This window comes from Drosophila pseudoobscura, chromosome X (assembly GCF_009870125.1).
Source record: "Drosophila pseudoobscura strain MV-25-SWS-2005 chromosome X, UCI_Dpse_MV25, whole genome shotgun sequence".
In the NCBI taxonomy this organism is placed as follows: Eukaryota; Metazoa; Arthropoda; class Insecta; order Diptera; family Drosophilidae; genus Drosophila; species Drosophila pseudoobscura.
The window spans coordinates 53,508,819-53,524,714 of NC_046683.1; the positions used below are offsets into that span (position 1 = coordinate 53,508,819).

Sequence of the window (15,896 nt, forward strand, 5' to 3'; positions counted from 1 at the left end):
CAGTGGCAGGGGGAGGGGGGGGGGGCAGGGGCAACCGATTTTCAATGAATTAATTGCTGTCGGCACTCAGGTTGAATGACTTGTTGCATCTGTCACCTACTTGAGAGAGCGCGACGGCGGCGGCTTGGATTTTTCAATTTGTTGTCGAAAAATACAAATTTTTTGATCGGACTTAATGCCTATGGATTGGTGTCGGGCGGCGGCGCATTCAAATATCAAACGTAAAGCCTCCGTCCGTGTCTCAGGCGCAAATCCAAAGGAAAAAAAATCAATTGCAAATTTGAATTGTAAAGAGAGGAACGAACAACAAGATCTCAATGCCTGAAACAGAATTGCTTTCGGTGCGGCGGCCACGGCGGCCCATTAAATGCAATTCCATCTACTTGACTGTCGTCGAGTCACGTTTCGGCCCCCAGATAGACACGGAGAGACGGAGAGACAGAGAGACACTGAGACAGAGAGACTTCGACTTGGACAACTCTGTTGTTGAGGTGATTGTACCGGGCCCGGGCTAACAAGGTACTGGCTCTGGCTCTGGCTCTGGCTCTGGCTCTGTCTGAAGGCTGAAACCCCGCGAACCAGTTTCGCACAGCAGCAGGCAGGCAGCAGGCAGGCAGGCAGGCAGGCAGCAGAAACTGCAACTCAAAAATCTATTTCAAATTGTCGTACATTCGATTTTTCAGAGTCAACATAAATTACATGCGGCTTAATCTTATTTTTGTGTGGCTCAGTCTCCACTTAGTTTGACATTTTCGTTGGTTATTTTTTTGTTTGTGTCTGTCAGCGGTTCTGTTTTCTGTTGCATGTTTGAGGTTATGACAACAGCAGTAGGCAGTAGGCTGGGGCAGGGGCAGGGGCAGAGGCAGGGGCAGCCTCTGACTGACATGGGGCGACACGATTCGACACGACACGGCACGACACCACCATTAAATGAGGCAAGGTGTTGTTCGATCCAATGGTCGGCCCCTCTGGGCCTTAAGGGTCGTCTCCCCGGCTCCCTCCCCCCGCATTTATAATGCCAAAATGTCGCCTGATGACATAATCAACAATTAATGCACCAACTGCACATGGAAGAGGTGGCTTGCTACCGTTATTTTGGATTTCAATCAATTTCGGATGAGCGCGAACATTCCAAAAGATTACTCATACGCCCGGGCGTCCGAGTGCTGCTGGGAACCCTTTCGAAAATGTGTCCAAAATCGCAGGCAAATACGGGATTACTCATACGCAGCCTGCCCCACATTAATTGCCATAAAAATAGTGGCAGGCAGAAGGGAGGGGCAGGGATACAGAGAGAGAGAGAGAGACAGAGACAGAGAGAGAGAGAGAGAGAGGACACACACAGTCATAGAATTTGTGACGGAAATGAGTTAGTGCCATTTGGCATGCCCCCAACCGTATTTCAGTGCATTTTGAGGTGATGGGGCGGGGCGGGGGCATGCAGGGGCATGCAACACACGCATGCCACGGAAAGCGCGTGCATTGCCTACCAAAAAAAAAACACGATCGAGGAGCCAGTGCCATTGCAGACCCGTTGTTTCTGCTTTTGTTGGGCCCGCAGGCATTGCCGGGTTGCATAATTATCATGCAACATGCGGCAGTCCAACGAAATGGAGTGTCTGAGATTTGTGGCCAAAACAAAACGTTGTTTAACGCCTGAGAGGGTTTCAGGGGGGACGAGGGGGGGCCAGAGAAAGGGGCGGGGGGGGGGAGGAAGGGGGCACGGCTTAGTCACGCACTTTACGCACGAAAATTTCCATTCGAGGGGTTCGACTGAAGAGTTTTCCCATTTGCCCTGGAGATGTGGCATGCGGCATGTGGCAAGATGCAGCCAGCGGCTGGCCAACAACCTGTTGGCAAATAGATTCAGAGGCCGAAAGGGTTCCCAACCGTTGGAGAACTCTTCGAGCGACCCTGCCCCACACACACACACACACACACAGGCAACGTGCGTGGCATGACCATTGCCAGCCATCAAACAAAAAAAAAACCTGGCCAAAACAGGGACCGAACCGAAGCAGCTGCATGGGCCACTGCCACTGGAAGGGGCATTCGGCATGGGGCAGGGGCAGCTCGTTTGCGCGGTCTTTGACCGCAGCGGAGTAACCGTTAGGTAGCCAGAAGGATTACGTAGACTGGCCGCAACGTGCGGCTGATTGTCCGAGGTTAGTTCTCAGAGCAGGGCACAGCGAGTGGCAAGGCGCGGTGGCAAGGGGCGGTGGCAAGAGGCAGCAACGAAATCAGTTAAAGTTAAACGCCTTGCGGGCACTTGCAAGGTTTTCGGCTACCAAAACCTCATTCTCCATTCGCCTCGCGTGCCTCAAAATGTTGCATTGTTGCTTGGCGGGTGTGGAGTGGGGAGTGCGGTGTGGGGGTTGGGGGGCAGTGGGCTTGGGGGCACACTATTTCGTGCTGCTTATCGCGCCTCAAATGCTCAGGCTCCATAAATCAATTAGTTAGGGGAGCTACGGGGGGCTAGAGGGGGGCTAAGGGGGGTCTGGAGGGCGCTCGGAGGGGTAGGTAGATAATTGAGGGGTTCTTGGGGGTCTCTTGGGGGTTTCTTGGGGGTTGCTGCTTATAGGAAAATTCTTTTGTTTTGGAACCAAAAAATATACCAAAAATATACTAGAAAATGCTGAAAAAATACCGAACTGCTTAGAAATGGATTTCCTAGGGATTCTATGGGAAAACCTCCCAATATCTAGGGTAGGGCTTTGTTTTTTAAGGAATTTCGCGATTTTCGGTCCCTGGAAAAAGCCGGAAAACCTTCCTCCCCCTGCGCCACCAATCCATGGCAAATATCTGGGCCCAAAAGGTTCCGCTGAACAAGTTAATTTGGTTTCGGCCCTGCCCCGCCCCGCCCCTGCCCTGCCCTGCAGTCGTGTCGTGCGGCTTTCCCACGCCCCTGGCGGAAAAGTTCTGGCCACAAAAAAAAGAAGGCAGCCACAAATCACATAAATAATTCGCTCTTAATTATTGGCCCCAGCATAAAACTGTCAACGCAAAATGTCAGCCGGCAGCTGGCAGTGTTTTTTTGTGACTTATGACATAAGACAATTACAGCCAAGGTGCAGCCGCAGTGGCAGTGGCAGAAACAGAAACAGAAACAGAAGTGGCAGGGCAGCACATTGAACTCTGGTGTTTGCCACAAACAACAGACGAACAAGCCACCAATCTGCAGCTCTTTTCTTGCAACATGTGATGATCGCAGTTCGTGTCCAGGCCAGGCCAGGCTCCGTCTCCGGTTCGGGCTCGGGTTTTTCCTCTCTTTGCTTTTCTTTCTGCTTTTCCCGCCATTGCAAAAGTGCATTCAACTCGATGTCGCTGTCGCTGCCACTGTCGCTGCCGCTGCCGACGCTGACGTCAGTCAACGTTTGGCTTGGCAAAGAAAGCAGAGTCAATGCACTTTATTGCAACATTGCCACACTCTCTGTACCCCCCACCCCCCCACCCCCTCTCTATCTCTCTCTCTCTCTCTCTCTGTGCAAGTTGCGGTACTTTCATTGCTCAAACAACAACAAAAACTCGTTGCGTTTGTGGCAAGTTCGTTGACGTTCGCCGTCGCTGCACGAGTATGCGTGTGTGTGTGTGCTGTGAGTGTTCTAGAATGTTGCTGCCTCTCCCAGAGGCAGCACCAACCGGGATGGGGGGCGGGGGGGTGGGTGAATTTCCAGCTAGATTGCAGCAGAGAAAGAGAAAGCAACAGATTGTGCAACATGTTGAGAGCCGAGCGAGCGAAACGGCAACAACAACAACAACAAAAAATAGCATTAAAAACTACATATTGTTATGCAATAAATACAACAAAAACAAAACAATAAATATATAAAAAAAAGGGAAAAACAAATAAAAAAAATTAAAACAGATTTAATTTTAATATTAGAAATAAATTCTATAAACATCACCCAAAAATATAACCATTTCTCATTGCAATAAAATATTTTTGAATTATAGATTTAGTCAAAAATATTCAAAGATTTTTTGTTACAAATTTCTCATGGGAATAAAATATTTTTGAATTATAGATTAAAAAATCTAGTGTACAAAATTGCAAATTTAATAATAATTTCTGTAGATCTATCATTATTTTAAATTTAATACATTTTTTAACTACAAATGTGGGAATAAAAACAATAAATTCTGTAGATATTTCCATTGCTTCAAATTTCTCATCAAAAAAATTAGAAACAATTTGATAAAACATGTCAAAGAATTATTAATAATTTTGGTAGATCTTTCTGTAGATTTTAAACTTTCATTGAAATAATAAATTTAATAATAAATGTTGGAAAATTAACAATAAATTCTGTAGATTTGTCATGGCTTCAAATTTCTCTTTAGAATAAAATATTTTTTGTATTATTAATCAAAGAAAAAATATTGAAAAAAGAACAATAATTCCTGTAGATTTTACATTATTTTAATTTCCCATTGAAACAATAAATTTTGTAGTAATAAATTTTTGAATATAAACAATAAATTCTGTAGATTTCTCAATACAAAAACCTTCCTTGAAGGGCCACCCTCTGCTGCTGTATTTGTTGTTGTTGTTGTTAATTATTTAAACTATTATTGACATTTAACAGAGGCTTTAATGGCGGCTGCCTTCCCTTTTGTTGATCTTAATTTTGCAGAATTTTCAATTAGCAATAAAATGAGCGCCCAACCAGCCCCCGTCCCAGCCCCAGCCCCAGCCCCAACCCCAGCCCTCAGCAAACAGATTATTTTGGCCGAGAAGCAGCTGGGGAAAGTGCCGCAAACGGGAGCGGGAGTTTCCAGCACCCCCTGCCACACACTCTCCCTCCCCCTCCCACCCTCTGCTGCCCCCTTAAAGGGGTAAGTAACCTCGAATGAAAGCAAAGTCGATTCAAGAGTCCAAGCGCCAGCACGTGGCCCCGGACGACCCGGGCGAATGACTCTTAACTGGGTCAGCAAAAGTGGCTGCCCCCCTCCCCCCCTCAGGGGGTAGTTTCAGGTGACGGGGGTGGCACACACACACACACAGACACACACACAAATACACATTTTACTATCGCTCGTAAAAAAATGGAAATAAAAACTGCAACATTTGCTCGTAGTACGAGCTGCTGCTGCCACAGCCACTGCTGCTGCTGTTGCAGCTGCACAGTTGCACGTTCTCTTTGTGGCAGGCTGTTGCAGGCTGTTGGAGGTTGTTGCAGAGATAAGCCCCCAAGTGTGGACTGGGTGGGCGTGTTGCTGGCCATTAATTTGCCCGCCATTTGATTCTTTTTGTTGCCACACTAATTACACAAAAAACCAACTTCGCTGTGGCCTTGGTCCAGCGTGGGGCAGGGGCAAGAAGAGGGGCCCCAAACAATAGTATCGAAATGTTAATTATTGAAGCTTTTATGTCTATTTTTATGTTTAATTTTTAATTACTTTTTTATTCGATTTAGTTTTATTTTTATTTTTTGTATTAATTTTTTGCGTCTTTTAATTGATTTTACGGCCCGCTTCTACATGCCATGCGACATCTACATGGTTATGTCGCCCTCAAAAGCTCGCTGCTACAAGCTAGCAGCTGCCTAAAATTTTTCATTGCATACTTTTTTCTGTTTTCGTATATTGCACGCCGCTTCACCTAGATGGCGCTCTGGTGTTACATAGAAACTGTGGGGTTCACTCAAGCGCTAGAGGGCGCTACAGTGGTGCTAGCCAGAGGGTTGGGGGCCTTCGAGATCTCCCTTCTGGCCTCTATATATAGCAGCTAGACAGCAGCTCGTGTTATCTAGGCGCCAGGGCCTCTGCTCTGCCGTAACCCAAATACGCTGGGACCTGGGGTTGTTGACCCAAATTGCAAAGTGCAATGAACTGCTTGATGGTCAGATGGCAGGGACGTTGGGCAGAGGGTGGCAGGCAGGCAGAGTGCGATGACGTTGTTCCCTGATGCGTAAGCGAGCGACAGAGAGGGAAAGAGCGCACAGCTTTGTGCTGAAATTAGGACAAAAATTATCCAATATTTCACCGAAATTACAGCAATTATAGGTGTCTACGAAAATGAAGAAGAAAAAAAACAACAAGCATTTCCCGTGGTTTCATACGTCTGTTTCCCCCCCCCCCCCCTTTTTGGAAGAGTAATCGGAAATGCATTTTCTAGAATTTTCTTTCCCCTCTGCAGCAACCCAAATACATACGTTTCTCCCCCGTCCCCCATCCACCTTCGTCGCCTCCCCCGCCCCTGCACCGTGCTTAGGCTTTTCCTCCTTATGCTCACCCGCCCTGTCCACACTCTGATGGTGTGTCCCGTCCCTCTCTCACGCCTAGACAATTTCATGCTACGCTGCGTCGCTGCGTTGCTGCTGGCAGAGGCAGAGGCAGAGCGACTGCAGTCAGTCGTTCAAGTGCATTTCAGAGCATTAACCTCTGTGTCGTTTGCGCTCTCTCTCTCTCTCTCTCGATGGCTCTCTGTGTGTGTTTGGGTCCTAGCCTAACATTTATGTATGTCTCTCTCTGTCTCTCTCTCTCTATCTCTCTCTCTATCTGTGCTCGTTTTTCCTTTGGTTTTCCAATTTGAAGTGCAGGCAAGCGGAAAACATCGAAAGGAAAATGAGTGAATAAACTGAAAGAGAGAATTGAGGTCTCTCCTTAAAATAGAAAAAAAAGGAAAGGAAAGGGACGGGACGGGACGGGGGTGTGGGGGAAGGGAAATGAAGATAATTTCAGCTCAAAATTGTATTTTCCTGTTTATTCCAAGCATTTCGTCGTTCCACTCCTTCTATGGGCATGTTTTATTTTTCCACCTCAAACATCATTATCAGTGCCCCTACCCCCGCCCCCTCAACCGTGTTGTGGTTGAAAATTGATGCAGGTTAGGGCTGCCTGCACTCTACGACGGCTAGATCAACGAAAGTCTACGATTTGCTGTGTGTTCATCGAAAAATACACCTCTTTCACAGTGGCCCCAGTCGCCCCGTCTCGCTCTCGCATTTTGATTGCATTGAATCCGAAAAAAAAAGCAGAGCAACAACAAGCCCCCGCGACGCACAGACCGATAGAGAGAGAGAGAGCCAGCGTGGAGAGAGTGCAAGAGTGCGCTCTCGACCCAGCTTATGCTCTTTGCTGCTGCGGCGGCTATGCTGCTTCTGGCTCTGCCGCTGCCCTGCCTCTGCCCTGCCGCTGCCCTGCCTCTCTGCCGTCTTTTGCTTTGACATTGAACGAGTTCATTCACATTTGCTGCACGCACACACGAGCGCACGGGAAACTACACGAAGCATAAACAACAACTGCCGAAGCAGAGCCAGAGAGAGAGAGCGAGAGAGAGCGCGCGCGCGCGAGAGAGAGAGGGAAAGAACGCAGCAATTTATGCATGTGTGGAGGCAGGGGCAGGGGGGGGGGGGGCGCACGAAAAAAAATAAATACAAATATGTTAAATAATGTGAAAAGAATAACAAAACAAGTTAGATAATAATCTCGGAGAGTGACGGCGGGTAGGGGAGGGGGGGGGGGTGCGGGGCGGTGCACAAAGAGAAATGGGCAATTGCCTATTCCTCTGCCCTGCCTGCTTCGTGTTTTCCTCTCCCTCTTTCTCTATTACCTGTCTACGAATATTTTGGAATTGGGTCATTAAGGCACCCGCCCCCCCCCACCCCTCCGATTAAGGACACACTGCTGGCAGAGTGGGGGACGGGGGCGGGGGGAGACTTTTTACGTTTAACAAATATTCATTGTTCAACGTACATAATTAATCAGCCCGAAGAACCCTTTCCAAAGACATTCTAAAACAATAAAACACGATTTCCCCCCCTTAGCCCCCACCCCTAGCCCCAAACAAGTTCCAATTACGAATAGAAGCGGGTTTTCGTATGTATTTTTGGGCCAACAAAGTGTCAAAATGAGTCAGCCAACGGGATGAAGTCATTCATCAGCATAAAAACACACACACACACACAGATACCAAGTATCTCCAAAAGAATTGAGGTCAATAGACAAAGCGAAGGTTGGATCAGGTAGGCAGCAGAATAAACGTTACCAAAAATGGCCTGGGCGGAAACACAAGCCACAATCCACAATCCACCGTCCAATGCGGCGTATGAGCAATCTCCAGCCACAGTCGGAGAGAGAGAGAGAGAGAGAGGGAGAGGGAGAGATCTGTATAACCTTGAACTTCAATAAAGCCATACACATATAGGCCTATATCTATTTAGTTTATCCCAAAAAATGCACCCTAAAAGCCCAAAATAAAAAAAAAATAAAAATGAGTCAATGAACTTTTTGTGCTCCTTCGGGGTTTTTTAGGGCTTGGGTTTCGGAAATTTCAGACGCCGCAGACACAGAGGAGGGAGGGGCAGAGGGGACAGAGGCAGAGGCAGAGTGGCTGTTAACCTAATTCAAGGACGTCATTGAGACATTAAATACTGGACTCGCCGGGAGCGAAGTGGCTGCGAATATAAGGGAATAGGGCAAACTACTTTGCCAAGGTTAAGCCGGAGCCTGGATCGGGCAGGGGGCAGGCAGGGGGCAGGGGGAACTGCGGCGAGCGCGAGACGGATCACCGTCAGTGGACTCTGGCCAGAGATCGGACTCCGACTTCGACTCCGACGCCTCTCTCCTTCGCTGCTATCCCTCTCCCTCGGCCTTACTCCTCTCCTCTGTGCTCCTCTGCTCTGGGCGAATGAACTTGCCGGCATTTTCAATGTCACAGACGACAAAGGGCTCGCTCTCTCTCTCTCTCACAGCAGCAGCAGCGGCAGCGGCAGAAGAACAGCGGAGGAGCGGCGGCAGAGCCCAAGATCTACTTGGAATCGGGGTGAGGCATGATCTGCCCGCAGTGTGGACACCGAACCTTGGCAGGAATATACCTTGCAGAAGGAGCAGAGGAAGCAGGAGCAGCAGGAACGAAGGAACGATGGAACGAGAGCAGGGCAGAGCAGCGACCGCAGCAGCGGCAGAGGAACGTTTCGTTCTGGTTTGGTGGTTGATTTTTTTTTTGTTTATTTTTTGCCCAGGACTCCTCCTTCTCCTTCTCCTGGCTTCCTCTTGCATTGTTGTTGCTTATTTGATTTATTTTATTGCGACGCAATTTTATGCAAGGACAATTCGCAGACAGCGAGAGACGAAGAGAGGGAGAGAGAGACGGAGAGAGGGCGAGAGGCGGCAGGTTTGAAGGGCAAAGGCAGGAGAGCCTGTTGCTGCGCGGCACAGCGGTGGGAGGGGAAAGGGAACGCGGAAAAGTACCCAAAAAGCAAAAAGCAGAGGGCAAAAACAACCCTGATACCCGGCCGAACCCTCGCCGCACTCGAGGTCAAACGAGTTCAATGTCGGCGCACACACGTGGCCACAGCCGCCCCCTCACCCGCACCCCATAGATATATACATAGATAGATATCTGTGCAACTTACCTTGCAACCCTCGCAGGAATGCACGCCGTAATGAAAGCCGGAGGCCTTGTCACCGCAAACACGACACAGCACCGTAGTGCCATCGAATTCTGCAAGAAAAACAACAACAAAAGATACAAGATTAATACAGATGCCAGATAGATAGATTTTTGGGGGGGGGTTTTCCAGAGAAAAGAACCTGGAAGAAAGCCCCACAGATCTCTCGTTTGGCATTGAAAATTGTGTTCGAGGCGCGAGCGTTTCTCAAGATCAAAACAATCAACAACTTTCATTATCACTTCCCCCAATGCCCGTAATACTTTCTTTCACGCACGCACACACAAACAACGAGGAACGAAGAAAGCAGCAAAACGAAATGGGGAAAGACCTCGGCACACGAAAACTTGTTGCCTGAACTTGAGCTCGTTCTTGGTCTGGGTCTGGGGAGAAATGTTATGTAACTTTCACCGGTGAGCGAGTGAGGGAGAGAGAGAGAGAGAGCGAGAAAACCTGTCAGACCAGAAGAAAGTCCACAAAGGCAGAACAAGAAGAATTCCCAGAGAGAACGACACAGAGAGAGAAGGCCTCAAAACAAGTTTCCGGTCTCTCTGGGAGAAAGACTTTCTTCCACAGCACAAACATGTTTGAAAGAAAGTCTTTCTCTCTCTCTTGTAAATGGCAAACAATGCTCATGATCTTCACGCTGCCTTGGCCATGATGATCGTCTTGTATCTGCTATTTCTGTGCCAGACCTGCATCTGTATCTATGTGTGTGTGTGTGTGTATGTATCTGTGCAAGTTCACTGACATTTCGCACTGCAGATCGTTGCACTTTTGCATTGAACAACAGCGAGAGATCGTGTGCACTCGCCCCTCTTTGCCTCTCGCCGCTCGCCTCACGCCTCACGCCTCACGCCTGGCGATCACTGATCTACTTTCAATGAGGGGGGGGTGGAAGCCGAGAGGATCTCCCAAAGAACTGATCTTCAATGATCTTCATTCAATATTTGTACAAGAATTTTGGTTGTTTAAAGTTTTCAGGGTGTGTTTTCCAACAACCAGAGACGATCGTCTTCCCCTAAACCCTCCACCACCACCCCCCCCCCCCCCCTTGGCTTTGTGGTCTTTCATTTCAATTGTTTTTGTTCTTGTTTTATTTTGGGGCACACATTTGGTGGCACACATTTCGTTTGGGGGGCGTCTAAAAAATAGATCTACATATAGTTGATTCCCTGCTCCCTCTCTCCCTCCCTCCCTTGCCCTCTCTCTCTCTCTCATACCGAAACTGTTGCCGAATTTATGGATCTTACGTCATTGCCATTGTGATTTATATAAAATTGAAGAACTTTGCTTTTGTATTGGATTCCATTCGGCTATAAACAAAAGGCGACAAGGTCAGTGTGCCTCCCTCTCTCTTTCTCTCTCTCTCTCTCTCTCTCACTGTTGTCTCCCCTTGAGAACTATTTTTTTTTTTTTTTTGCTAATCGGCGACACGTGTAACGGCCTGATAAATATTGAAATCTATTTCCATTCTTTACGTGTAATGATGGTACTTTTTTACGGGGTATCATTGGGCCTTATGGCGGGTTGAGCGGCGATCAATCGTTGTGCTGCCCGTCAGGAGATTCTGCCCCAAAGCCAACCAATTTTCGTGCTAAAATATTGGCTAAAACAAATAATCTCGCCTCCGAAATCTATGAGCATTATCTAATACGCAACACACACAGGGACAGACGGACGACCTTGAAAGTTTCATTCACTTCACCCGAACCGTGGACTAGGAAGGGGAGAGAGCGTATGGCTGGTGTGGGGGGGTGCGGGGTGTGGGGGGGCACTATCAGCTAGAAATACGCCAAAGAGCAGCCAAACAAACAAATGCCACAGACAGGCACAGACACGCACAAGCACGCTCCAAAATGTGATATGACGAAGAGCGAGAGCGAGCGAGCGAGCGAGAGAGCGCAGCGACTGCCATATTGGACAAAATGTTCTGTTTTGAACGAAAACGAGGGGGGGGCAACGTTGTGAGTGGCTGCTGCGACCGCTACTCTACATTTATGCGGCTCTCCTCCGCCAGAGGGCCAGCGAGGGAGACAGAGAATCAGTCGTAGTGATGCGATCTACTACAGATTCGTCGTTTTCTATGGATGCCACAGATGTGGCACTACACTTGCCACAGTGCGGCATATCACAGGAGTGTCTATGCCAAATTTGGTGGCTCTAGCTTTTGTAGTCCCTGAGATCTAGGCGCTCACTTTTTAGCGACCTTGAAACGAGAGACAGAACGAGAGGGATTCTGGTTCAGAATCTGGCTACAAAATGTCGTTGCTCTGGGCACTAGGCACGGACAGACTTGGCTCAGTCGACTCGGCCCTTGATGCTGATCAGGAATATATATACTCTATGGGGTCGGCAGGGCTTCCTTCTAGATGTTACACACATCCAATGTATCCCTAAACCCCACAGACGGAAAGAGGGATCATTTGGATGCCCTTTCACTGCCCTAAAAACACAGGGTGCCACACAGAAAGGGACTCTAAACTCCACAGACTGAAAGAAGATCCTTTTGGATGCCCGCAACAGGTGATACCCTGGAAGAAACTCCAGTTCCATGAGCCTCTGGAGAACCTACCTACAGGGTGCCCCACACACAAGAAGAGACTCTAAATGAAGACTCTACCAAAGACTGAAAGAAGTGAGATGCCCTGGAAGAAACTCCAGTGATCTATGATCCTTTTGTTCCGCCTACCCTCCCTCCACAAAAGCACAGGGTACCACACACACACACACACACACACGCAAAAAAAGAGACTCTAAATTAAAAATTTGACATTGAAATTTTTTTGTTGGCTGCTTTCCGTCTCGCTCGCACGCCCGTCTCATGCTCAATCAATAAAAGTTTTGCGCGCGTGCAGCCAGCCAGCAAGTGGGAGCGAGAGAGAGCGAGAGACCGTCTGTGCCTGTGTGTGTGTGTATGTATGTGTGTGTTCTCGTTCTCGACGCTCTGCCGCTGGCGCTGCCGCTCTGCCGCTCTGCCTACACTCCAATGCGGAAATGTTCGGACAGGTTTTTATTTCTCATTTCATTTCGTTTTTATTTCGCTTAAAATATTTGTTGTTTTTGTTGTTGTTTTTTTTGCCAGCAGTTCAATGTATCGTTTAATCAAAAAAAGTTCAAAAAACGCCACTGAGGTCAGGGGGTAGGGCGGAAACCTGGCTAAATGTGGGCGTGGCGGTTATGCAATGTCCCCCCCATAGAGGGGGTTCAGGGTTCACTGCTTAGAATCCCTAGAGGGCCCCCCCCCCTCTGATCGCCCCCCTGATTGGCTGAAAGTAAAAGTGCCGTGCGGGATCCACTGCGACTTTCAATTTGTGTTTGGTTTTCACTTTCTGCAGGTCTTTGGCCGCCTAATAAATTTCTAAAATGCACAAATAATTGTGCCAATAAAAATAAACACGATCGGAACGAGAGTCTCTAAGGGGGGACTGGGGGTGGCGGGGGCAGAGTCCGAGTCCGAGTCATAAAGGAAACTTTCGCAAGAGTTCAAGCGCCGCCGCCGCCGCCTACGAAAAACTCGGCCCGCAAAAGCCTGGCCAAAAGGAAAACGCGTCAACGGCCAAAACGAAAAGATAAATAAAAGCCAAAAGGCAGGCAAAAAACGAAAGAAAAAAGCAAACGAAACTTTTCACTCGGTCTTTGGACAATTGTAGCGAGGCTTGACTTTCACCGACATTCAGGCAAGCGGCGTGGCGGCAACGTGGGGCAGCGTGGGGCACCTGGAGGAGTCATTAACCCGCTGGCTATGTAAAAATGTCAAAGACAATTTGACAGGAGGCGCCGCCGAGGTGGCGGGCGGACGGTTGGGCTTTAGACCCGGTTTTGGCCGCATGCGCGCCGTCGTCGCTGGAGTCGTTGGTGAAAAGTGAATTTGGCCGCAAAATGCAGTTGGGCTTTTCACTTTCGTTCGTTTCTGGCTGGCAACCCGAGACTCTCTTGGCAAGCGGATGCACCCACCCGACCCGGCCGTGCGCACAAATGTCTAACAAGTAAATAAACCAAAGAGAAAGACGTAGGCAATGAACTTGCCAAGACTCTGACGCTGACACCATGAAATGCCATGCCACAGCAAATAATGGAAATCGGAGCCCCGCCCCCCCCCCCCCCCCCCCCCCCTACACACACATTTGGTTTCACTTTCGTTTCGCCTTAAATCGAGGATATACAATCGCCAAAGCGCCTAAACGCCTAAGCGCCAGTCGCCAAACCCTTGACTCATCTCGGAGCCTCATTTCATTGAGGCTTTCTGGTCGGTCTTGAACCGGTTGCTGTTACTCATAAAAGTGCATTAACACTTCCTTTAGTCGTAAAACAAAAGCCTGACATTGGTACAGTTATAAACGAATGAACGAAAAACACAAAAAAAAAACAAAACCCGACTTGAACCCACTTGAACCTCCGCCCCTCCGATGCCGATTTCAGATGCGGAACGACCTTGCTGGAATCGAACGGTGGGGGCGATGATCGACTTGATATTGGTAATGATAATGATGGTCACACGATTGCCAATGACCCCTCCTCACGCATGCCTTCCCTCCCCGCGCCACCGACCACCGAGCACCGACCACCTCTGACGTCACAGACGGTTTCCGCCTGGCGATTAGGCCTAATGCTAAGTAGTACGGAAGGTCAACGTGGTGTGAGGGGGGGAGGTGAGGGGTAGATCTGTATCGCCACTCACCAATATTGAGCTCGGGCTCCCCCTTGACGGAACTGGCGACAGTTGTATCCATAACTGGGTACGACTTGATATAGTCCGGGGTCTGGGGACGCGAATCGGCGGCCACCACCACTATGCCGGCCGCATGGTGTTGCAGATTCCCCGGGGCGTACACCTGTCCCGCCCCAGTGACCTGATGGTGATGGTGGTGGTACATGGGGCTGGCCATTTGGGCCAGATGCTGCTGCTGGTGCTGCTGCTGCTGATGGAGCTGGTGTGGGTGTGGGTGTGGGTGATGGGGCAGGGACTCGAAGTGCGACACCGCTTGGACCGCCTCGGTAGTGCTGACGGCGCCGCTCGACGACTTGCTCACGTAGATCACGCTGCTGTGGGGCGTCTTGCTCCCGCCGCCGCCGCTGCTGCTGCTGCTGGCCATGGGCACACCTGTGGGCGGCACAGTATCCATGTCTGTGACAGGTGCGACCAGGCTCCGGGCCAGATGCGTGGTCGGGGCGTGGCTGTAGTCCTGCGGGAAGTGTGGAGGGCACAGGCCCTGCTGCAGCTTGCTGTGCTGGTAGTAGGCCGACACGCTCGTGTTGGGCGGCAGCTTGAGGGCATTCTCCAGGTGGGAGCGCCCCACCAGGAGCTGCGATCCACTGGTCGTTGTGCTGGAGGCAGCCACTGTCTGTGGCTGTTGTTGCTGTTGTGTTGGGGCAGTGTTTACTGTGGGGACAACTGTGACGGCGGCGGCGGCTGCTGCTGCTGCTGCTGTGGTGGTGCTGCTGCTGCCCAGGCAGATCACCGAGGTCTTGGCGCCGGCGCCAGAGCCAGAGCCAGAGCCAGTGCCTGTGCCTGTGCCGCTGCTCGTGGCAGGACACTCCATGGCTGGGGCGGCACTGCTGCTGGGCTGACAATCGGAACTGTCCGCGGACATGAGCATTTTGTCTCACGTTTTTCCAAGTATTTTTCTTTCTTTTTTATTCCCAATGGAATCTTTATATTCTTTACTCTTTTTGTGTGGTTTTTTTTTGGGGGGGGGGGCGCCTACACGGGCATTGTTGCAAAAAAAAAAAAAACAAGTCACTTGTATCCTTTTTTTGCACACGCAGTGGGGGCGGGCGGTTGCTACGGGTACGAAACGAAACGAAACGAAACACGGAGACGACACACACGACAATCAGTGGTAACGACGGACACGAGACGGAGCGACAATGCCACACGATCTGTACGTTGCGAGGCGCTGAAAATGATTGCGAGGAAAATCAACATTCGCATTGGATCTTGTTCAGTTTTTTCGGCCAGCCGACCCTGAGAGCCGAGCGTCGACCGACGAGCGTCGAGCGTCGCCGAGAGTCTGCTGCCGACGCAGGCAGCGCAAGAGAGCGGCAGAGAGCGAGAGAGAGAGAGAGAGCGTAAGCGGTGTGCTCTTGAAAACGAAACATGTGGCGGATGACAAGGCATGAAAACAAAACACTGCTGGATCAACCCCAGAGAGAGAGAGCGAAAGAGAGAGAGAGCGTGGAGTGCGGAGTGCGGAGTGCGGAGTGTGTGTGTGTGTGTGTGTGTGTGAGGGTGTTGCTGCTGCTGCTCGCCCTGACAACAGCTGGGAGCGAGAGCGAAACACATGTCGAACCAGAGCTGCAGAGAGAGAGAGCGAGTGAGAGAGAGAGAGCCCAAGCCAGAGCCTTGCCTCTCGCCTCAAGGTATCTCTCTATCTATCTAGCCATCTATCCCCCGGTTAACGCCACGGTCTACACACAAAATATCGCCTTGGGGCCCCCCAGACCATGTGGTTCAGAGCCCCGTACCCGTGCTCGGGGTTCGTTCGGGGTTCGGTTCAA

At 49.8% G+C, this 15,896-nt stretch overlaps 1 protein-coding gene across 2 annotated transcripts in view; it reads right to left on the reverse strand.

Moving 5' to 3' along the window:
- Nucleotides 1-15,896, reverse strand: part of Eip75B (Ecdysone-induced protein 75B) — a 68,042-nt gene that overhangs the window by 26,652 nt on the left and 25,494 nt on the right. Inside the window, exons 1-2 of one of the 2 annotated variants that reach the window (XM_033383210.1) lie at nucleotides 14,077-15,391; nucleotides 9,360-9,448 (exon numbers count right to left, since the gene is read on the reverse strand). In XM_033383210.1, coding sequence (XP_033239101.1) covers nucleotides 9,360-9,448; nucleotides 14,077-14,995 — 1,008 coding nt within the window. In that variant the 5' untranslated portion in view covers nucleotides 14,996-15,391. Of the gene's footprint in view, nucleotides 1-9,359; nucleotides 9,449-14,076; nucleotides 15,392-15,896 lie in introns of those variants that run through there. The other variant, XM_033383211.1, reaches the window with a different exon arrangement.